This window comes from Mastigoproctus giganteus, chromosome 8, assembly GCF_048544385.1.
Source record: "Mastigoproctus giganteus isolate SK-2022 chromosome 8, ASM4854438v1, whole genome shotgun sequence".
NCBI lineage: Eukaryota > Metazoa > Arthropoda > Arachnida > Uropygi > Thelyphonidae > Mastigoproctus > Mastigoproctus giganteus.
This window is the reverse complement of record NC_143582.1, coordinates 168018084-168042574: the sequence shown is the minus strand read 5'-3', so window position 1 is coordinate 168042574 and position 24491 is coordinate 168018084. Positions and strand designations below refer to the sequence as shown.

The 24491-nt window shown below is 37.7% G+C and overlaps 1 protein-coding gene across 4 annotated transcripts in view; it reads right to left on the bottom strand.

Annotated features, from left to right (window-relative positions):
• LOC150081995 (serine/threonine-protein kinase DCLK1-like) overlaps positions 1–24491 on the bottom strand; it is a 345782-nt gene that overhangs the window by 81072 nt on the left and 240219 nt on the right. For all 4 annotated transcript variants that reach the window (XR_016547298.1, XM_090379891.1, XM_090379889.1 and 1 more), the window contains one exon: positions 9714–9791. Coding sequence is in view for 3 of the 4 variants with exons in the window: in XM_090379891.1 (XP_090236017.1) it covers positions 9714–9791 (78 nt within the window). In the remaining variant the exon portion in view is untranslated. The remainder of the gene's footprint in view (positions 1–9713; positions 9792–24491) is intronic.

Sequence of the window (24491 nt, the reverse complement as noted above, 5' to 3'; positions counted from 1 at the left end):
GCCTCTGAAATCTCAGGAAATTAGGTGGCAGGACCTGCCAGAGTGAAACTAAAACTACTGGGTTCCTGGTCTGCCTCCACGGGGCGAAGGTGGGGCAACGTTGGGCCTCAGCAGGGGTCCAGTGGCTAAACGACCAGATGAACAACGGTACACGACATCACACAGATACAAAGCCCACACACTTTTAAATCTCTGGCATTTCCCAGTGAACTGGTACACCCACAATGAAAGCAACACGGAGATGGGGGAAACCCCTGGTGCCGTCTGACACTAAATACACCTTACACCACCTTACTGATCCTTGGGGAACCCCACTACTTACATTAACCCAATCTGAGGAATAACCATTTATCACAACCCTCTGCCAGGTGCCCTCAAGCCATCGTGGTATCCATCCAAGGATTTTCCCTATGATTCCAGCCTGCTCCAATTTATAAAGTAACCACTCATGTAGGACTGAGTCAAATGCTTTACTGAAATCGATAGGACACCATGAAATCAATAGCTAACCAGATTTGTTAAACATAATTTTCCCTGAACAAAATCATGCTGTGTATCCTAGAGAATTCTATTTCCATCTAAATGATCCTGAATTCCACCCTTGATCATTACCTCCATGATTTTCCCTACTACTGAAGTTAGCTGGGCAGTCGGTAATTTCCTGTTACACTCCTAGAACTGCCTTTATGTTCCAATTTACACCAATCCAATGGAATCTCTCCTGTCCAGTGATACTCTCATAACTAGCCTTAATGGTTCAATGCACTCACTTGCCGCCTCCTTTAGGGTATATGCCATCAACCACAGGAGCTTTACTCACCTGTAGGCATGAAAGTTCTAATTAAATAATTATTTGAAATTTCAACATCATGAATGACTTTTTTTTCAACTTCACTTCCATAATATCTTATTGACAAAGGTTTTTTATGTAAATATCGATGCAAAGTAACTGTTGAGTTCATCTTTCCAGATCCTGTTTCAGCAGAATAGTGTCAGTAGTGTCCTTGACAACCCTGCCAACCTTCGTATCGTCTGCAAACTTGGACATTAAGCTTGATATACCATTGATGATGGTATATCAAGCTTAATGTCCAAGTGTCCTTGACAACCCTGCCAACCTTCGTATCGTCTGCAAACTTGGACATTAAGCTTGATATACCATTGATGATGGTATATCAAGCTTAATGTCCAAGTTTGCAGACGATACGAAGGTTGGCAGGGTTGTCAAGGACACTACTGACACTATTCTGCTGAAACAGGATCTGGAAAGGTTGAGCAAATGGGCTGAGAGGTGGCAAATGAAGTTTGACACTGACAGATGTAGGGTGCTGCATATGGGAGACAGCGGCCCCGGAAAAACGTATCGACTCTGTGGTATTACACTGATAGTGGTGGAGAATGAGAGGGACCTGCGGGTGGTTGTGCAGGCAGATATGGAGTTCTCTGAGCAGTGCAGACGGGCTGCAAGGGTAGCTCATGGTGTCTTGTCGCCGATGTGCAGGAATTTTTCTGGAGGGATAAGGAGGTGATTGTTCCCTTGTATAAGGCAATGGTCAGGCCACACCTTGAGTACTGTATACAGGTCTGGAGGCTTCATTTCAAGAAGGATGTAGAGCTGCTGGAACAAGTACAGAGAAGGGCAACAAGGTTAGTGAATGGAACAAAGGATTGCTCTTGTGAAGAGGGGCTTAGGTTTTGCAAATTGCAGTGTCTGGAGACTGGGCACCGGCAAGGTGATCTTATAGAGGTGTATAATGCCTTCAATGGTTTGAGCGTGCTCAGTGCTGATGGGGTTCTTCCTCTTGCTCAGAATAATCACCTGAGAGGGCATAGATTCAAGTTGAGGAAGGACAGATGTGGGATAGATGTGCGGAGGTTTGCCTTTAGCCAGCGGGTGTTTGGTTGGTGGAACAGACTTCCGTCCCTTGTTGAGGAGGTTGATGGCTTGAATAGATTTAAGGCTCAGTTGGACAGGTATTTCAAATGAACGGAGGGGTGAAGTGGAATGTTTTTTTTTTTTTTTTGGCTGATGCTGCATAAACTTGCTTTCTTGCATCATATGCCTATGCTAATAAGATCTGCAACTTCAGCTATGTTATCTAATACTATCCCATGTCCATTACATAAGGGTCCAATCTGATTTGTCCTTCTGTTCTTTGCATTTATATATGTGAAGAATTCCTTAACTGCACTCTTTGCTCTCTTCTTTATTCCTTATCCCCACTCTTTGCTCTCTCCCAGACTCAGTAAAGATACTATAGTGAAAATCATACTTTGCTTAATAAAACTTCTTTCTCCTTCAGAAAATGATGAACATAATTCAACCATGGAAGACCAGCATGGAACAGAACATCAGTGTTCTGCAAATTCTTTCCAAAATAATAAATTGCCTGACTCCAATGAGATTTTAAAAGATGAACTTGAGTCGGAAATTAATGAAATACTTTTAACTATTTTTGCTAAAAAAAGTTCAAAGCCTAGAAAATATGGACTGAGATCGTCTGGACTGAACAGAAAGTGGACATGGAAGAGTCCAAATGGATTAACTACTAATGAAATCGACTTCATCCTCACTAACAGAAGATATATTGTGGATGATGTTGCCGTCCTGAATAAGGTAAATGTTGGAAGTGATCACAGAATGGTAAGATGTACACTTGATATAGATGTAGGAAAGGAAAAAACTGACTCGAGTAAATAATACAAAGGTCTTTGAGATAACACAAGAGGAGAAAAAGCAGTATGTACTGGAACTTAAGAACAAGTTTCAGCTTCTGCAGACTGCTCAGGACCAAGATATCAATGAGGAATATTACAACTTTCTGAAAGTGATATAGCCCAAGAAACCTATAGGGAAAAAGAAATCCAAAGAAGAAAAAATTAGTCAAGAAACACTTGTCATGATGAACCGAAGACGACAAATGAAAAGCAAGAAAAACACTGACAGGGAGAAAATTGAGTATACTGAGTTATGCAAAGCCATTAGAAAGAGACTCAGAGAGGACATAAGAAGATTTAACACAAGAAAAGTAGAACAAGCATTAAGGGAAAACAAAGGATTTAAATCAGCAGCCATGAGCAGTAATACAGAAAGACAAATGATACTGAAACTGAAGAATAGCGATGGTGTACTTATAAACAGCAGAGAAGGCATAATTCAAATAGCAGAAGACTACTATAGAGAATTATACAAGGAGCGAGGGAATGATACCAGCAGTGGGGAACATGGATTGCAAAGTAGCAACACATACGACATACCCGATATTCTTCCTGATGAGGTAGAACATGCATTGAAGAGAATGAAGAATCGGAAAGACCCGAGGGAACATGAAGTTACTGTAGAGTTGTTAAAATTGGGAGGAAGAGACATAACACAAAAACTGGCAAGGCTCTTCACAAAGTGCATTAGAAAAGGTGTGATGCCTAAGCAGTGGAATAATGCAATCATAGTTTTGCTGCATAAGAAAGAAAATAAATCAGAAATTGGAAATTATAGACCAATTAGCTTGTTATCCCACATCTACAAGTTGTTCACAAGGGTTATTATTAACAGATTAGAAAGAATACTTGATGAGAATCAACCGAAAGAGCAAGCTGGCTTTAGGATAGGATTCTCAACTATGGATCACCTTCACGAAATATCACAGCTAATGGAGAAAGCAAATGAATATAAAACACCATTATGCCTGGCATTTGTGCATTATGAAAAGGCATTTGACTCCATACAGCATAAGGAAATATTTCGGGCACTGGAAAGACAAGGCATAGATACCCCATATATTATGATTTTGAAGAAAATATATGAGAGTGCTACCTCCTTTATTAGACTAGACAAAGACAGTACGAAATTTAAAATCGAGAAAGGAGTTCAACAAGGAGACACTATCTCTGAAGCTGTTTACTGCTGCCCTTGAGGAAGCTTTCAGAAGATTAGACTGGTCGCAGAAAGGAGTCAATGTGAACGGAGAGTACCTAAACCTTTTACGATTTGCAGATGACATTGTGGTCATAAGCCACGATCCCAAAGAATTAGAGGAAAATCTTAATCAGTTATGCACAGTTAGTAAGAATTTTGGACTAAAGATGAATATGGCTAAAACAAAAGTAATGATGAACAAGTATGCCACAGAAAGGGAAATAATGATTGAAGGAGCAGTAATTGAAAAGGTGGAGTCATACTTATCTGGGACAAGTTATTAGCTGTAATAATGATAAATGGCTGGAAGTCAAGAGAAGAATAAATTTTGGATGGATAGCATTCAGGAAATATAGTCACATACTGAAGAGCAATATCCCAGTTTGTCTGAAACGTAAAATAATGAACCAATGTATACTTCCCACCATGACTTATGGAAGTGAAACTTGGGCGCTCACCAAAAGAATGGAAGAGAAGCTGAGAACTACACAGCAAAGAATGGAACGAATCATATTGGGAATCACACTGTTAGAAAAGAAGAGAAACACATGGATTAGGCAGCAAACTCAAGTAAAGGACATTCTTATCAAAACTAAAGAACTAAAATGGTCTTTGGCAGGACACATAGCTCGGAGACATGATGACAGGTGGACTAAGAAAATAACAGAATGGTACCCAAGAGGAGCTAGAAGAAAACCTGGAAGACAAAGGCGGAGATGGATAGATGAAATTCATGAGTTTGTGGGTAGTAAATGGATGGCCAGTGCTCAAAACAGAAGGAACTGGAAAGTTGCTGGAGAGGCCTTCATCCTGCAATGGATTGAAAATGGCTGATGATGATGATGAGATCATCTACGATTATATCCTGAAAGAGGCCTCTGAGGTCTGGAAAACTCATATCTAGGAAATAAACTCATACACCGACCATTGAACAAAATTTACCGTAACTAAAATTTTTACAAATAGTATAAAAATATAATATAAAACAAATTATTTACAATAAACTAATGACTGTACATTACGGAATACTAAAAACTGTAATAAAAGATCGTTTACAATAAAATAAGCTAAAATATAAAATTAAAAGCTCGAAAAACCTGGAGCTTTCGAGAGCGTCAGCTCTCTTCTTCAACAGTAATATAACTTTCTGCAACATCTCCTTAAATAGCAGGTTCACGGTACTTCCACACGTGGTATTTCTCCACGTGGTTCAATCGGCACATGGTCAGAACCGGAAGCGGAAATGTCTCGGGTACGTGGCAAAGAAAATCGCTCATCCGAATTTAATACAATTGTTTCAAAAATAGGATGAATACGCATGCCTCTATCTCTATTCATGGTATTCTTACTGGATGAACCAATCCGTAAACCCTCGAGCCATTTACGCTCCCAGTATCCGTGTGCATGATCCAAAATAATAGCGTCCTCCGGGGAGATGACGTCCTCCGTCATCCTATTTTTGAAACAATTGTATTAAATTCGGATGAACAATTTTCTTTGCCACGTACCCGAGACATTTCCGCTTCCGGTTCTGACCATGTGCCGATTGAACCACGTGGAGAAATACCACGCGTGGAAGTACCGTGAACCTGCTATTTAAGGAGATGTTGCAGAAAGTTATATTACTGTTGAAGATGAGAGCTGACGCTCTCGAAAGCTCCAGGTTTTTCGCGCTTTTAATTTTATATTTTAGCTTATTTTATTGTAAACGATCTTTTATTACAGTTTTTAGTATTCCGTAATGTACAGTCATTAGTTTATTGTAAATAATTTGTTTTATATTATATTTTTATACTATTTGTAAACATTTTAGTTACTGTAAATTTTGTTCAATGGTCGGTGTATGAGTTTATTTCCTAGATATCTACGATTATCTCAGTACCAGAATAGAATCAGAAAGGGTGTTTTCTGTCACTAATCAAATACTGTATGTACCAAAATTAGATCCATTTTAAACGATCATACTATTGATTGCTTATGTTTCTGAAGAGCTCACTTTATTCGGACAGGTAGTGTGGATGCTTAAACATAACTAAACTTTGCAATAACAATATGTATTTTTTTGTTTTTAGAATAACTGTATTTTAATGATTATTTTCAGAATATCTATTATTGCAATAAAATTTTGATTTAAAACGTGAATTCAAGTAATTACTTTTTTCCTTACTTTACTGCACCTAATTGTCATCAAATTTATTGAGAAAAACATGTTTTTGGAATACCGGTATCCCAGTTCCATAAATTAAAAATACCAAAATACCAGCATTAAGATTTTGACCGGTATTGTAAGCCCTAGTCAAAGTCTGACAAAGTTCTCTAGGCAGTATAGCAAAGCTGGGAGGGCAATGCACAGGTTTCTTTCGGTGAGATAAAGAAATCTGATCAGTAGAGATAAGAAGGTAATTATTTCACTGAACAAATGAATGAGACCAGACCACTTTAATAGTGATACAGGTCTACAAGCTACATTACGGAAGGCAACAAGAGGAGTTATGGATGCAAAGAGATATTCTTACAGGAATAGACTCCAGTTAGGAAAGCTACCAGGTTTGGAAACCAAGCATCCTGTTTGGGAATTTGACTGCAGCATTCAAGGCCTTAAAGGGGTTGAGTAAACTTAATGACAAAGGTATATCTTTCTAAGGTAATGCAAAGAAGAGGCACAGAATTAAATTCAAGAAATAAATACTGTTTAGACTATACATAAGAAATTTTACTTTTAGTCAGAGACAAATTATCTATAGAATGGTTCTGCAAAACATTGGCAGGGGTTCTGTGAGAAATAATGGAATAAATAAATAAATTTTGAAATACTGTGAAAAATTCAAATATCCCTCAAAATATTGCAAGAATTTCTGTCTGGCAATGGACCATACTAGAATAATCTGTGTACTACCAACTGCACCTTTGTTTTGTTTGTATCGGTTTGTACTTAAGGCAATATTTAGTTGTATTGTGCCTATGTGTTCCGTAACCTTATGAAACAAACACAGATGTAACATAATGGTGGCAATAGAAAGGCAGGTCATCTTCTGCAAAGAAAAAAAAAGAGCACCACAGTGAACACTATTCCTGGAAGTGGCGTCGATATCTGCAGGAAAGGTTCTGAAAATATCTTTTAAAAGCTTGATGACTACTATCCAGAATGTTCCATGTTTCCAGTCTTTTCTCGCTGTCTCTGCTACCAGATTTGTTCAAAAAGGTTTTTTTCTTTATTTAAACTTCTTAAAGAGTTGATGATTGGGCAAACCAAGTCAGTCTCTTGAGTAAACAATGTGATTCCACGGATCTCAATGACAGTGATAATCAGAGTGATTTCGCAAGTGGCATTTAATGTGCATTACAGTCATTTATTTTGTAGACTTTGTGTAGTTTGGTAATTAGTGATTTTACTAAAACAGTGATTGTTTCTGTGCATCTAAAATCCTATCCATGTAGCAGTACTTTCATACAATTCTAAGACTGAATGAAAAATGTTGGAGTACATGAAAAGGCAGTGGTGAAGAAGAGGACATTGAAAATGAATCAAAATTATCAGAGCCAAGTGCGTGTAAATCAGGAAGGGAAGCGACTGATGTTTAAAAATGACGGTTACTTGGCCACAGGTTTTATATGGATTGAGGCAAAAAAAAAAATGAACTGTTCCATTGTGGGGAAAAAAAAAAAAAAAAAAAAAAAAAAAAACCAAGCTGAAATCACTCATCGATCTAAACAAGCTACCACCTAGCCTTACAGTCCGAAATCTTAAAAGATCTAATCCTTTGCAGTCCAATGTCCCCTCAGATGCACTTTTCTTGCTTTGATAATTTTATAGGAGAAAACCAGTTATAAAATTGGCAAACTTCCTTTTTTATACTTCATATAAACACAAGTTGTTGCTCTTCACATCTCAAAGGCTTTTGATCGTGTTTGGTATAAAGGTCACCTAAACAAGCTTCCATCTTATGGTTTGCCAACTGTTTTTTGTAATTGGTTATTCAGTTTTCTCTCTGATCACTCACTGAGGGTGATGGAAGATGGCTCTCTATCTTCTAACTTTTCCACTAATGCTGGTTCCCCCCCCCAAGGTTCAGTTCTTTCCATCCATTCATTTCCTCTTGTATATTAACGACCTTCTTTCATTGATTGGAAATCCTATCCATAGTTTTGCCAATGATAGCACATTACATTCCACTTTCCATTTTGAGACATCTTGCCCTGCTCAACCAGCTTCAACTTCTCGAATATCTGCTACCAATTCTTTAAATGCCAATCTCCAGATAATTCTCCAGTGGGGCAAAGACAACTTAGTTGACTTCAATCCTTCTAAAACTCAGTCTTGTCTTATATCTCACAAAAAGGATTCTTCTGCTCACATGCTTATCTTTGGTGACACTCCGATTTCTAGGCAAGATGATATATCTCTTTTGGGGATTACCCTGACTTCTAATCTCTCTTGGCACAAGCCCATTACAAATATTGCTTCTGCATCTAAAAAACTGTTTTCGCTTTCGCTCTCGGCGTTAATTTCTTACAAACAGCTGTTCAATCTGTACAAATCGCGAATCAGCCCTACCATGGAACATTGTTTCCACATCTGGGGCGGTGCCCCCTAAACCTCTCACAGGCTTCTATATTCCATTCAGAAGAGGGCAATTAGGTTAATTAAGGACTCCTCTCTAACAGAGTCTCTCCACGCTTTGTCTCATAGACATACTGTTTCTGCTGCATGTCTTTTCTACAGATACTCCCACGGGCACTGTTCTTCTGAATTGGCTTCTATAATTCCCGCTCTCTCTTTCAAAACAGTCCGAACACGTGCCGCTACCAGCCAACATTCGTTTACTGTCCAACTTCAAACTCACAGAACCAACTTTTCATCTTCCTCGTTTATTCATTCAACTGCCGTTTCCTGGAACAACCTTCCTTCGTACGTATTTCTGAAAATTACAGTCTACAGAAGTTCAAGTCTAATGTCAACAAATATCTTCTTTCGTCTTCTCAACCTCCAATCCAAGCATGGTACTAAGTACTATAGGGTCTAATACCTCTCGTGTTTGGGGGTTTTATATAAAAAAAAAAAAAAAAAAAAAAAAAACACACTTTGACAAACTAACTAAATGTTTGCATTCAATTATTAATCTTTAAGTGTTCACTGTATATTTAGTCTCTTTGTCAGAAACAGTTTTTAGTTGTGAGTCAATAACTTGTCTTGTGGGCTGTTTGCTGTAGTTAGGATTTTCCAAGAGTGGACAGAACAGTAGTCATTGGACCAATGGTGGCACTCACACTTCATCAATGGCCATTGTAAATGTAGGATGTCTCTACCTTGTGTGTGAATTGATAGATGGAAAACAGAGCAACAGCTAACCACAGACTTTAACCAAAGGATGATCAGCAGTGTTTCCAAAATGATAATCCAACAAACCCTTCTCCAGACAAGCACCCAGTCATGGTACCATTGCTCATCACATCACTGACAATGCCTAATGTCTGCATATAAACAGCATCACTGAACCAGTGACGACTGGAAAAAAGTTGTTTTTTCCAATGAATCTAATTTCTTGTTGTGCCACGTGGTGGAGGGTATGGCAAACTGCGGAGAGGAATCAGTCAAGTATCCTGATCCAACAGAAACAGGCAGATGGCAACAGTGTTTTCACGTTCCAGCAGGATATGTGGTGCTGGAACATGAAATATAAGAGTTAAAAGTGGGTGTGTCCTTAAATAAGGACATACCCACTATTAACTCTTACACTTATACTTATTTAAATTAAAGGCCTAATTAAAATTTGGCATCCTTCAAAACAAATCTTACCTGACAAATGGTGGAAATCCACACAGTAAAATATAAGTGATAACACCCGCAGCCCAAATGTCTACCTTCAGTCCATATCTAAAAAATATTTAAATGAGTATATATTAATATTAGATATGTGCATTAAAATCTTGTCAGAATTTAAATAGGGGAAGAGAAGACTGAGTTATTGCATCAGCTGTTATAAGTTATATACAACCACAGGACCTTTACTGCCCTTTCTGAAACATGACATGACTGCATGTTTTTTCAATGAACAATATATAATATATATATATATAATCTTATAGAATAATAGAATGGAGAAGCTACTGGTATATGCGGGGGGGGAAGGAAATTAAGATTTAGATAAGATTAGATAAGCAGTATTACAATAACATGAAATATGGATCAGGGTCACTGCTAACGCAAAAATACCCTACAACCATGTATATATAAAGAATTATTATTATTAGTGTAAAATATAGTAGGTAGATATTGATGCTTAGAATTAGACTAATGAAAATACGGTGTACCCTGGGAGCGATATACATGTTGACCGAAAGGGTGGGGGGGGGAAGATAGGAATCGAAATTAAAATAAATATAACAAAAGAAAAAATAAACCAAATGGAATTTTTGAAGAGACAACCAAGGTGGAAATAGCACTGCGGTGTCATTCATAATTTTGGTGTCTTCTTCAGAGGTCATCCACCAAAATAATGAAAAAGACAGCAATGCTCTTACTTCTGTTTCCGACATGTTCTGTATGTCAAGGTATACCTTGTATACCTTGTCGGAACATGTCAGAACATGTCGGAAACAGAAGTATACCTTGTATACCTTGACATACAGAACATGTCGGAAACAGAAGTATACCTTGTATACCTTGACATACAGAACATGTCGGAAACAGAAGTATACCTTGTATACCTTGACATACAGAACATGTCGGAAACAGAAGTAAAAGCATTGCTGTCTTTTTCATTATTTTGGTGGATGATCTCTGAAGAAGACACCAAAATTATGAATGACACCGCAATGCTATTTCCACCTTGGTCGTCTCTTCAAAAATTCCATTTGGTTTATTTTTTCTTTTGTTATATTTATTTTAATTTCGATTCCTATCTTCCCCCCCCCCACCCTTTCAGTCAACACGTATATCGCTCCCAGGGTATATCGTATTTTCATTAGTCTAATTCTAAGCATAAATATCTACCTACTATATTTTACACTAATAATAATAATTCTTTATATATATATATATATATATATAAATAATGTGGAGTGAGAAATGATTTTGACAACCAAATTGCACATCCATTTTTCAATTGCAAGCATCACAATAGTGTTTTATTCTCCTCAGGAATTTTTTTTTTTTTTTTTTTAGTTGTTGGCGTATCGGCTTCTGTAGTCATATTGCACTTCCCAAGGTTTTTGCATTTTCTACTCTGATCCAAGCCAGAGGCAGGATTCGAACCCACGACCTTTGGGTTGCTGGGCTGGCACTTCACCCACCCGGCTAGCACGGTCGGCATCTCCTCACGAATACCTTCCTGCAGATGCTGCTTCAGTGGACATGGGAAGGTTTCCAGATCACCACAAGTTAAATCACTAGATCAAGCTCTATACATGTGATTTGAATGACAGTACTACATCTATCAGACTGAATTACGGAAAAAAACAAGAAGAAATACAGACATTGAGTTTAAATATTAAGAACCTCATTAATTTCATAGCATGACTATAATCATATTGCAGAAATACTCAAAGCTATGACCAAAATGTTTCCGGCAAGCATTAAAATTTTCAGTTGACACTAAAGTGGATTTTTGGGAAGTGCTCACGCTCTCTTTCTCTCAGCTATGTTAAGTTTCTACAATGTGCAAGGTCAAAAGGACCATGCATTTGCACTATTTGTATAACAGCCATAAATTCTGGAAGCATGAGGCATTTTAGCTCTAAATTTGTAGATTTTAATTAATGGGTAACTAAGCATCCTCAGTTCTCACACTGTGAATGCCTAGTTACTCCTACCAATGAAAAAAAAAGCACTCAATGAGAACAAATAGCAATACACTTGTATGAAATATTTATTCATCCATTATTATTTATTTATTAGTATTATTTATTCAAAGATTAAGAGTAAGGCAGCTTACGATTTGCCTCACAATATAAAACTGCAAGATTCTTATGTGCAAACTCTGTAACACACAACAGTATTAAATATTTCATCATAGTAGTAAGAATGCAAATTAGGCATTCTCACTACTCAGCTTTAGTGTGGAATATAATGCAAGAAAGCAAGCTTTTGCAGCATCACACACGCGCGCGCACACAAAAAAAAAAAAAAAAAAAAAAACACCCACAATACCTCCCATTTCACCCTATTCATTCTCTCCAATAGTTGTCTAGTTCAGCATTATTCAACCGGGGTATGCGAGAGTTAACAAGAAACAAAAATATTCTGGAACAACTGAAACGTATTTTTTACTTAACCATATTCTGTAGTAATTACACTATTGCCATTATTAAGCTAAATAATGATTTATCATAATTGATAATTTATCCAATTTTTTACTTAAGCATGTTTTGTATTGTTGTATATACAACATAGCGATTTCAGTGATGATTCATCCAAAGTGCTGCATTGAAGTGTCAAGTACGGTAAAATCGGATTATATGCACATTCCATGTTTGAATTAATTAAATTTGATTAAAAATTGACATTCTGATTGAGATATATATTTTTGAAAAATTTATAAAAAAAATGATTTTAAGACTTTATGGAGATAATAATTAGCGAAATACATGATTAGATTATCTAATACAAAATTGATTTATCTCTATATTTATTTATTGCTATTAAGAAACCTGAAATGATGATATTTAAGTATATATTGATGCTTTATAATTAATTTTTTCTTAATTACTGTTAATTTAGTGGTTAAAAAAAAATTCCCCATAATTTGGCAGGTATTAATACACATAATCCAATTTTTTTCTTAGTCAACTTTTTCATCAAATTTAATTAACCCAAAAACAGAATGTGCATATAATCGGATTTTTCTAGTACTACCGAGTATTTACGAAATCACTCAAACTGCACCCAATGGTTGTTGGATTACCAGCCATTCGTCATCCATTTTGTTTTAGTTCTTCTCTGTAAGCTCGCGAGGATGGTTGTGCGTGCATGGTTGCAGTTGTGTGGTGATTTTTCCTGTTAATTCTTCCGTGTGATTAGTTTAATACCCCATTATGGATAAGTTTATTTTAAAGTGAAAACGTGAAGGTGAGAACGGCAGTGTATGTAGCGAAAATAATGAAGTTACACTTGTTACTCCATCAGGACCAAGTGGTGTTGAAAATATCGGAAAAGCTACTAAAACTAAACATAATACCGCAAAATCTTTGAAAGCTGAGACTATGTTAATTATGGTTTCATTTCAAATAAGTGTGATCCACCTCTTCCAGCTGTGTAATATGCAATCAAACTTTGTCTAATGATAGTATGAAGCTCTCTCTATTAGAATGACATCTTGTAACAAATCATGTCAAATTGAAAGATAAAGCTATTGATTTTTTTAAGCACAAAGCTAACTCTATAAAAAAAAAAAAAAAAAAAAAATATCAGTCATTCAAAGTTTTACCCAAACTATAAATTCTAAAGATGCTTTAGAAACAAATTAAAAGCAAATTAGACTTATGAATTAACTTTATTAGTTGCTAAAAATAAAAAGGCATACACAGTGATTGAAACACTCATCGTTCCTGGTGCTTTAATTATCACTGACAAAATGCTAGACAAAGTGTTCAAACATAATAAAAAGCATATAAACTTCTGATACTATTGTAGGTCGCCGAATTTGTGAAAAGGCACAAGATGAAATTTTGCCAACTGTTGAAAAGATCAAACTGGATAAAAGATTTTCAATGCAAATCGACAAGTCTACAGACATTTCAAACAATGCACAGTTTATTGTGTTTGTCTGCTATTTTGATGTTGAAATTGGTGCTATTAAGGACAATATACTGGGTTGTAAACAGATGCCAGAACATACAAAGGGAAAAGATATTTTTCAAACTTTGGACAATTTTGTGAGACATGAATTAGGACTTCAGAATAGCGTATCAGTATATTCACAGATGGAGCGGTCTCAATGACTGGACAAAAAAAAAAAAAAAAAGCTGTCTTATTGCAAGTATATGTGAAATCAATCCTGACATTGCCTGGCAGTATTGTATTATTCATTGACAAAGTTTGGCTGCAAAAAATATGTCTCCAGAGTTGCTGAAATAATGAGTGTTGCTATTAAGGTAGTCAATTTGATCAAGTCTCGAGCACTAAATTCACAGCTTTTTAATGTAATGTGCGAAGAGATGGGTTTAGCGCGCACGCACGCACACACACACACACACACACACCTATTGTTGCATACCGAGGTGAGGTGGCTCTCCCGAGGACGTGTTTTAACTCTGTTTGAATTGAGGGAGGAAGTGAAGTGCTTCCTAGAAAAAATATAATCTGACTATGTATCCAACTTCGAAAGCATTGAGTGGCTTTCACAACTCAGTTACCTGGCAGATATTTTCAGCAAGATAAACGAACTGAATCTCCAACTTCAAGAATTCGACAGTAATATTTTCAAGATGCATAGTAAAATAAAAGGTTTCTATAATAAATTATTGTTGTGGGCAAAATGTATCAAGGATGGAAATATTGCAGCTTTTCCGAATCTTAATGAATTCACTGTTCAGAGTGGAGTTCCCATAAGTGTCAATGTGACTAAAATAATTGAATGTCACTTGATGTGTCTCAGTGACGCCTTCAACACAATATTTTCCGCATATCAAAAATGAAGAAAAAAATAAACGATTGGGTATTAAGTCCTTTCGTTACAGCCAATGCCAAACTGCTGACATGCATGACATGAATTTAAAAGAGTTTATTAAAAATTGCAGCGGATAACTCATTGAAAGCAATTTCTGAAAGCCTGACAATATGCGATTTTTGGTCCAAAACTCAAAAACAGTTCAAAGAAATTAGCGATGAAGCTCTTTCAAAGCTTCTCATATTTCCCTCAACTTATTTGTGTGAACAAGGGTTCTCTGCCTTAATGTCGATAAAGTTAAGGACAGAAACCTTTTGAATCCAGAGTCAGCGATCATTCTTGCCCTAACTTCTACTCGGCCATGAACTGAACTGCTGGCTTCAACAAAACAAGCTCAACAATCTCACTGAGTTTTTAATATTTGTTATTTATAATGAGAATAAATGTTTGTATTTCGACAATTTGTTGCACAACACAAAACACATGCATAAAAGGTGTCTTATCATCTGTTTTATTATATAAGCACTTACCACACATAAGGTAAGGGAGGCCAATGCTGCATATGAGAAAGCAAAGAATGGGGAGAAGGAACTTTTCCACAATGAAAAGGGCTAATCAGATCGGACCCTTGTGCACTGGTTATGGGAAAGTCTTGAATAACCCAGCTGATCTTGTGAATGAGCTGAATACTTACTTTGAATCTGTCTTTACTGACAAAAGACCTGAGAAGAGGCTGTGTGAGTGAGGCTAAGCTATATGAAATTAGTGATGTCATAATTACAGGTGACTGTTTAATTAGAAAAACTTTTGAGCATAAAGGCAAGTAAGGCTCTCAGAATTAATGGCATATAACTATAGTTTTGAGAGAGAGAGAGCCAGAGTGTACTGAACCTCTGAGGTTAAGTGTAAGGGCATATTTGGACTCAGAGGAAATTCTTTTAGATTGGAGATGTGCCAATGCATCTTCAATACATAAAAGTGGCTCTAAGAGTGAAGTTGCTACACTACAGACTGTGTTAGTCTGACTTCAGTGGTAGGAAAAATCTTAGAGGCAATGATTAAGAGTGCAATTCCAGGGACATTCAGATAGAAATGGCATTTTGAAGGATGCATAACATGGTTTTAAGGGAAAATCATGTTTAACTCACTTAGTAGGCTATTCTGACATAGTTACTCATGAGCTGGATTTAAGGAACAATTTCAACATAGTTTATTTGGATTTTAGCAAAGCATTTGTCTCTGTCCCTCATAAGATGTTACTGTATCAGCTTTAACACGTTGGGATTACTGGTAAGATACTAAGATTGGATTGCTGGGTTGTCGCAGGGCAGAACGTTGTGATTAATGGATATTCTTCAGATTAGTGTAACATCAGGAATGGAGTCCCTCAAGGATCGGTTCTTGGAACACTGATGTTTGTCATTTTCATAAATGACATCAACGAATGAATAGAAGGTATGATGTCAAAATTTGCAGATGACAAAGATTAGCAGATTCGTTAATGATCAGTGCCAAGCTGCTTTAGGATGGCTTGAACATTCAAAAATGATCAGAAGCGGCAGCTATGTTTTAATTCTGCTAAATGCAAGGTCTTACACACTTGGGAATAGTAACTCCCAAATAGAGTACACACTTGGTTGAATTAAAAACAGTGGAGGAGGAGGAAAGGGACCTGGGAATTACAATACAGGAAGATATGTTTTCTGAACAGTTTAAACAGGCAGCTAGGAAAGCCCATGGTATCCTATCGATGATTTATCAAATATTATCTTCTAGAGATAGGGAGGGCATAATCCACTGTATAAGGCAATTGTAAAACCACATTTGGAATACTGTGTTCAAGTATGGAGACTTCATCATGGAATGAAAAAAAAAAAAAAAAAAAAAAAAAAAAAGACATGGAGCTTTTTAAAATGGTCCAAAGATGGACAAACTGGAATGGTGAGATCAGCAGAAAGATGACCTTATGAGGAATTACTCTGATGTGGGCTACAGTGCTTGGCAACAAGGCACCTCAGAGGTGACTTGATCAAGGCTTATAAGGTTCTGAGAGGAATTAGTAAAATGAATGAAAGTGGAATTCTTACTGTTAAAAAAAAATTCCAGAACTAGGGGCCATAAATTCAAATTACATGGGTTGAGATTTAGATTAGATTGTAGGAAGTTTTCTTTTAGTCAGTGAGTCACTGATTGTTGGAACACATTGCCCTCATATGTAGTTGAGGCTAACAGTTTGAATAAATTCAAAGGTCAACAATTTTTTTTTGTTAGTGCATCGGCTTCTGTGGCATTAATGCACCTCCCCCAGTTTTTGCATTTTCACTCTGATCCAAGCCTGAGATGGGATTCGAACCCACGACCTTTGGGTTGCCAGGCATGCATTTTACCCACCTGGCTAGCCCAGTCGGCTCAAAGGTCAACTTAATAGTTACCTGTGTGAGGAGGGAAGCATATAATTATTTGCATTTTCTTATCTCTGTGTTTGTTTGTTTTTTTCCCAGTGCATCAAAAGCCTGTGGCTTCCTTGCACTATATAGTGAAATGCTGAATGCCAATACTATTACATAATCTTGAAAGATTTTTGAAGGAAGGTGTCTCCTGTCTCATATTTTATAGTCTGGTCCTGTTACAGCAGTGCAATTACAAATTCTTCCTTAGTGAACGTCAAAGCTATAAGGTTCAACACCACTTGAAAACTCAATGCCAGAGCTACTCTTATGCACCAGGCAACGTTCCTGCAGTGAATGCACTGGTTCCATAGGAGCTAGTTATTGTTGATGATTCAAATTGTCAGGGAAACAGGAAATATATTGTGCAAAAAAGGATAGGTGGAATAGGACCAGGATATGTCTGCCAGGGGCAAAATCTGATGATGTTGTAGAGCAGATATCTTTTAAGGGCAAAAAAGGTGATATCGTTGTATATGTTGGCATTAATCACATTAATGCATAGGAGATCTGCAGATTAACTTAGCAAGTACAGGTCAATGTTGGAAAAAAGTCACGAGTTAGGGTAAAATTTGAAAGTGTCTATCACATTAAGCATAGGAGATCTGCAGATTAACTTAGCAAGTACAGGTCAATGTTGGAAAAAAGTCGCAAGTTAGGGTAAAATTTGAAAGTGTCTACAATCCGGCCCAGACTCGACAGGAGGGAGTATATGATGACAGCCTTGACAATCAATTCGGCCCAGGAAGAGATTGTGCTGGACTCATGGAGTAGAATTTTTCTCAGTGTGGTTTGTGCTTGTTAACATGAGAGACTGCTTCTACAGGGATACACTTAAATAGAAAGGATGCAAGAATATTTGCTGATGCTATCAAGGCAATATTAGGTGGGTCAGAAAACTGCTAGCTTGAGGGAATTCAGACTAATAGATTAACAGTAGCTGCAGGCAGAGATAGAAGTAGTTATTGCAATGCTTCTCTACTGGAATGAGCAATAGCCCGGAAAGGAAATTGCTGGGGATTTCAGGAACTGCTGTAAGTCATGAAACAAGTAATGATATGAGCTGTGTTAGAGTAACTAAGAATAAAATAGGTGCATGTACACCAATGCTAGGAGTATAATAAATAAATAAATATTTGAAGTGCTGGTTAAGACATCGAAGGCAGATATTGTTGGGATATCACAGACATGGTGTCACTCAGATATAAGGGATGCAAAATTGGAATTTGGGGAGTACAATGTGTACAGAAAGGATAAGGGAGGAGGGGTTATGTTAGTTAAGTTGAGTTAAGAAACACAAAACACTGTTAGTTAAGAAACACACAAAATCTAAGGAAGAACATCCAGTTGACATAGATGGACAGTGCAATGTTGAGTCAGTTTAGTGTGACATAAGCACTGGAAAAGCAAAAATGAGGGCAGGAGTTTGTTATAGTACTAATGACTCTGATGAGTACAATGAACAGTTACACAGAGAAATATAGAGTGGGCCAGTAAATCAGTGTCTTATGGGGGGATTTTAACTTCTCAGATATAGACTGGAACTTGTCGGTTGGTCACTTGCACACTAGCACAGCTTTTGTGGATTTATTGGATGACTGTTTTTTAGAGCAGCATGCTAGAGAGGCAACAACAGGGAGTAACACTCTTGATGTGATTATCAGCAGTGATTATTCATACATTAAGAACTTACAAATAAAGGAACCAATAGGAGGCAGTGATCACAGTGTACTGAGGTGGAATTTACTTAAAAGATGTAACTACCATCAGGGATAAAGGGAAGGGTTTTGCTTTCGTAAAGGAGACAACAGTAGTCTCAGAATTCAAGTTCTATACAGTGGGACCAACTGATGATGTTATTAAAAGCAAATTCTAAATGAGAAGCATTCAAGGAAGTAATCTTGGAAACTACTAGGCTTTCTGTTCCAACTAATAAATACTGCTCTAGGTTTAGGCCCAAATGGATGTCAGAAGAAAAATGCATGGGATGCACAAAAATTGTCAGGCAACACAGAAGCCTATGGTAGATACAAGCTAGTCTGTAATCAAGTCACAAAGGAGGTTGGCAAGCAAAGGCAGATTATGAGAAATCTTGGGCAAAGGATACAAAAGAAAAACAGCAATTTCTTTACTTATATAAACTCTAAAAGGAAGGGGATAAATCAGATTGGTTCACTTGATATCAATGGTTTGACCGTAGATGATCATATTCAGATAGCTGCAGAAATAAATGAGTATTTTGAATCTACATTCACACAAAAGGAGTTATTCAAGGAGGAGAAGGCCAGATGTATATCAAACTAATTGGGATTTAAATGATTTTGTAATAACTGAGAACAAAGTGGAGGAGAAATTGTTGAAGTTAAACATAAGAAAGGCATCTGGGCTAGATGGATCTATACAGTTATATTAAAGGAGATGGCAAAGGAAGTAAGCAAACCCTTAGCCATAATTATAAGAGCATAATTGGACTCATGGGACGTCCCCAAGGACTGGAGATGTGCAAATGTATCTCCAATTCAGAAAGCGGTATAAAAGGGTGATACGAGTAATTACAGACCTGTTAGTTTGACTTCTGTTCCAGGGAAAATAATGGAGTCACTGATAAAGAAGCATTGCATGATCATCTAGACAAGACAGCAGTAATAATTCAGACACAGCATGGGTTTGTCAAGGGGAAGCCTTGTCTGATCAATTTGATTGGATACTATGATTTGGTCACAAAGGAACTGGATGTAAAAAATAATTTTGATATCATATACTTGGATTTTCAGGAAAGCTTTTGATACTGTTACACATGGAAGACTACTGTACAAATTGGAGCAGTATGGCATTAAGGGAAAGTTGCTACAAGGGATTAAAGGATGGTTGAGTGGGAGAAGACAGAGTATTAATCAATGGATATTGCTGAGCAATGAGATTAACGATGAGAGTGAAAGAGAAAACCAAGTTTTTTAGAAGCAGAGGAATTTCTCTGTTTGCATAAGCACATTTGTAATGTGCTTATGCAAACAGAGAAATTAGACATCAGGTTAATCCCCAGTAGAGATATATGATCTTGCCTAGAAATCAAAGTGTCATCGAAGACAAGCATAAGAGCAGAAGAATCCTTTTTGCAAGATAAAAGACAGGACTGAGTTTTGGAACAAAGTTGTCTTTGCCCCACTGGAGAATTACCTGGAGATCAGTATTTAAGGAATTGGTAGTGGATATTCAAGAAGCTGAAGCTGATTGAGCAGGGTAAGTTTTCTCAAGCTGGAAAGTGGATAGCAATGTGCTATGGTCGGCAAAACTATGGATAGGATTTTTGGTCAATAGAATAAGGTCATTAACATACAAGAGGAAAAGAGTGGGGGAAAGAACTGAATCTTGGGGGACACCAGCATTAGTGGGCAAGTTAGAGGACAGAGAGCCATCTACCATCACCCTCAGTGAGCAATCAGAGAGAAAACTGGAAACCCAATTACAAAAAAGCAGTTGGCAAACCATAAGATGGAAGCTTATTTAGAAGACCTTTATGCCAAACATGATCGAAGGCCTTTGAGATGTCTATAGCAACTGCTTGTGTTTCACCAAACTTTTTCATTGAATTTATCCATAAATGGGTAACATAAACCAGAATATCAACAGTGGATCAACACTGACAGAATCCATACTGGCGATCATGGATGAGACGGAACAATTCTAGGTAGTTTAAGAGTTGGTGGTAAATTGATTTCTCTATTACTTTAGAAAGAGTAGAAGTAATTGCAATGAACGATAATTGGGTGGGAGGGATTTGTCACCTTTTTTTTTAGGAATTGACTGGATATGAGCAAATTTCCAAGCAGAAGGAAAAACACCTTTGGATTAAGAAAGCAAAAAATGGCGGCAAAGAAGAGGAGCAAGTTCAGGAGCACAGGTTTTGAGAAATACCATTAGGACCTGGAGCTTTCTAGGCATGAAGATTCATCAAAATCATTCTGACATATTTCTGACGGAAGACCACAGGAGGCATCAAATGGGGCCTGTTGGGAATGGTGGAAGGTGTTTTACCAAGATCATTACTACATGAGTTGGAAGAAAAATGGGATGCTAGCAGGTCAACTTTATCCTTGGCTAAAGTGACAATAGAACCATCTGGTTTTGACAGAGGTGGGAGCAGAGATGGGCAAAATTTGTGGCCAATAGCTTTGGCAAAAGACCAGAATGCTTGGCTACCATTAGGGCTAGAAGCAAGTTTTCTACTCTTAGCCTATTCAAAATCTAGTTTAGACTGATTAACAATTGCTTTACAATTGTTGCGAGCTTTGGTGTAGGCAGAAAACATAACAGAAGAATTGGAAATAAGCCAATTACAATATGGAGCATTCTTCTCTTGAACATTCTTAGCACATTTATTGAAAAACCAAGGTTTAGACAAAGGATGAGATTTTAAAGTGGAATGTGGAATAAAGGAATTCATACAAGAATAATTTCCCTGCCACAATCTGAGCAAACGTTGACATCAGAAGTTTTGAAACAGTAATCCGAACAAGGAAAAGAAAAGAAATCTCGCAGGTCATCCCATTTTGCATTCTTGTAAGGCCAAACAACACGACGTTGAGAATAGCCATGAGATAAAGGTTCCATTGGAGAAGAGACAATTACCAAGTTGTGATCTGAGGTGCCTAAAAGACCACTCACTTTGATCGTTTACTTACGATTGTATGTGAGAAAAAGATCAAGCATGTTGGCTACATGGTTAGGATTGTCCGGTATTCTGGTAGGTAAATGAACAATCTGTGCAAGGTCACTAGTAATTGCAAAAGCCTTGGCATCTCGACCAGCTGGGTCAGTGTGACTAGAAAACGGAAGCCAGCTGGAGTTGTAAACATTAAAATCACCAAGGAAAATTACCTCACTGTTAGGAAAGTTGGACTGGAGAAAGTCAAGCTGCAAAGAGAGGAAGTCAAAGAGCTCCAAGTGATTAGTGGTTGGTTAGTTAGTTATTTGGTTTTTAGGAGCATTAGCAACTAAGGCTATATTGCTCCAGGATATGCGGTGGTCATTCCCTGACCTTTCAGCATCCTTCGTATTGGGTGGTGACGGGCTTGAACCCGTCTAATCAAGAAGCATGTGCTACGCATTGCTGCTCCTTTCCACCTGGCTAAGTGATTAGTGGATATGGGAGAATGGAAGAGACAACAGATTAATTTGATAGAATGAGGTAAAGAGATTTTTAGACAGATAAAGTCAAAAAGAGGAGATTCCAAATTACCAAGTCTTTGACATAAGCAAAAGTAGCACCTTTGGGATAAAAGGAATCATATAGCGAATAATTTGGGCAACTGAAAGGAGCAGTGGTTGAAGCAACCGATAACTGAGATTCTGTCAGAAAAAGTACATACATGGGGTTTGGCAGACTGCAAGTGGAAATCACTGAGATCAGAACTGACCACGTATATTTGTGAAATGGACTAGGAAGTGTTTGGGAGGCTTAGATCTTTTCGCAGATAAGCTCACTCTATTAGTTTGACAATTCATGGTGTATTCAATAGCAAGAAAAGTGGGGGGGGGCATGCTGTATGAAGTAATGAATTTTTTTGGATATGGTGTACACATGGTAAGAATATACCCAGATCCTTGATATAACGTGGACTCAACAATGCCCCCCACTTACACACTACTCAGACTCCCTTCAGTCACTATCTGGCGGAGTAGAGGTAGCAAGATTATACACTAGCTGATCCAATAAGTTTGGTCCAGTGTACTAAACAGCGGCCGGCCTGCGAACACTGTTTTAGAGCTGTACCCTCGAAATATAAGGAAGATTGTATCTCGCCACAATGTCCATCCTAACCTCAAAAAATATTAGTCATACTGCATGATGGAAGAGATGGGAAAGGTTTCGACCGGAACTTGGCTCTGGAGACTAAACATGGGTTCCACCACTTCAAGCCTCCAATAAGCAAAGTGGTGGTATTGCACCAGTTGATGAGTCATCTACCCCCTAGTATTGCCTGGTAACACAGAGGGGTGGCATTCCTCCACGTGCTTATGTTAGTTCACACCTGGGTAGTCACCCACAGTGTGCTTGCACATGGAGGTTATACCCAGGATTATTAACAGTCCCACCATTGTGAAGGTACAAGCAGAGGATTTGGCTGTCACAGACCAACCGGACTTCACCGAAATTGGGTCCTCTTGACAAATATCAGTTCCATTGGTGTTTTAGATTCCCAGATAGCAAGTACAGCTTGTCCGGCATATATGAGAGAACGTCTGTGACAACCTCAAGGACCAATATAATGTAGTGCATGGAAGTGATATCCTTCATATTCACCAGATCCTTTCTCTTCCAATGAGGAAATTAAGCAGGAAGGGTGGCAGAAGAAGACTGATGACAAAGAACATGCAGCCAGAAATTTGAAAACAGATGTCAATTCCAACATCTACGGCAATACCATTATTGTACCGACCAGGCTAGCCAGGTGGGTAAAGTGCCTGCCTGGCTGCAACCCAAAGGTTGCGGGATAAAATCCCACCTCGAGCTTGGATCAAAGTACTGCAAAAACCTTGGGAGGTGCATTATGGCCACAGAAGCCGATGCACCAACAACTACCAAAAAAAAAAAAAAAACCCATTAACTGTCACGCATATGTTCAACAATGGCTTTGTTAATTTCTGCAATATCCCCAAAGGAAATTATATCCATTAAAGTCCCCAAAGAGTAGAAATGGAGGAGCAACTGCAAAATAAGATAACCACATTTGTCTGGCAGTTGTTTGTCCCTGGAGAACAAAACAGTAAATTCTCAATGTTCATGAATTTAATGTTTGAAGTTTTGGTTATTTATGCTTTATGCCTTGGTACAAAAGTTTTTATTATTCATAGTTGCCTCTTTGTACAGTAAACCTATTTCCCATTCATGGTTTCAATTACCTGCTACATTTCCAGTATATCTAAATAATTGTCTCTACAGATGACAACCCAATCCAAACAATTGATCAGGGTCTCATCATAATACAGGGTGTTTAATAAATGGTGGGAACACTTTCGGTGATTTATTGCACAAAGACTAGGACAAATATCAGTGTCATATACATACCTTGTGAAAGAGAAATTGTTGAAGTTTTTTTTACATCACATCACAACAATTCAATGTGTGAACCATGTGTGACACGGCAAATGTCCACATGGTAATCAAAATCTTGACATACTCTGTCCAGCATATCCTGTGTGACTGTGGTGGTAGCTTCTTCAGTTCTCTGCTTTAGTTCCTGGATGTCATGTGGCAAAGATGGTACATAAACACGATCCTTTATGTAGCCCCACAAGAAGAAATCACACGGAATAAAATCCGGTGATCTCGGTGGCCATTTTAAGAAACATTTCGTCCTTTCTCCAGCAAGTCTGATCCAGCGCTTGTGTAGCTCAGTGTTATGGTAGGCCCGAGCGTCATTATGGAAGGAGGCGCCTCCGTAGCCAGGTGGGAAGGAGCAGCAGTGCGTAGCACACGCTTCTTGATTAGACCGGGGTTCGAGCCCGTCACCACCAAAT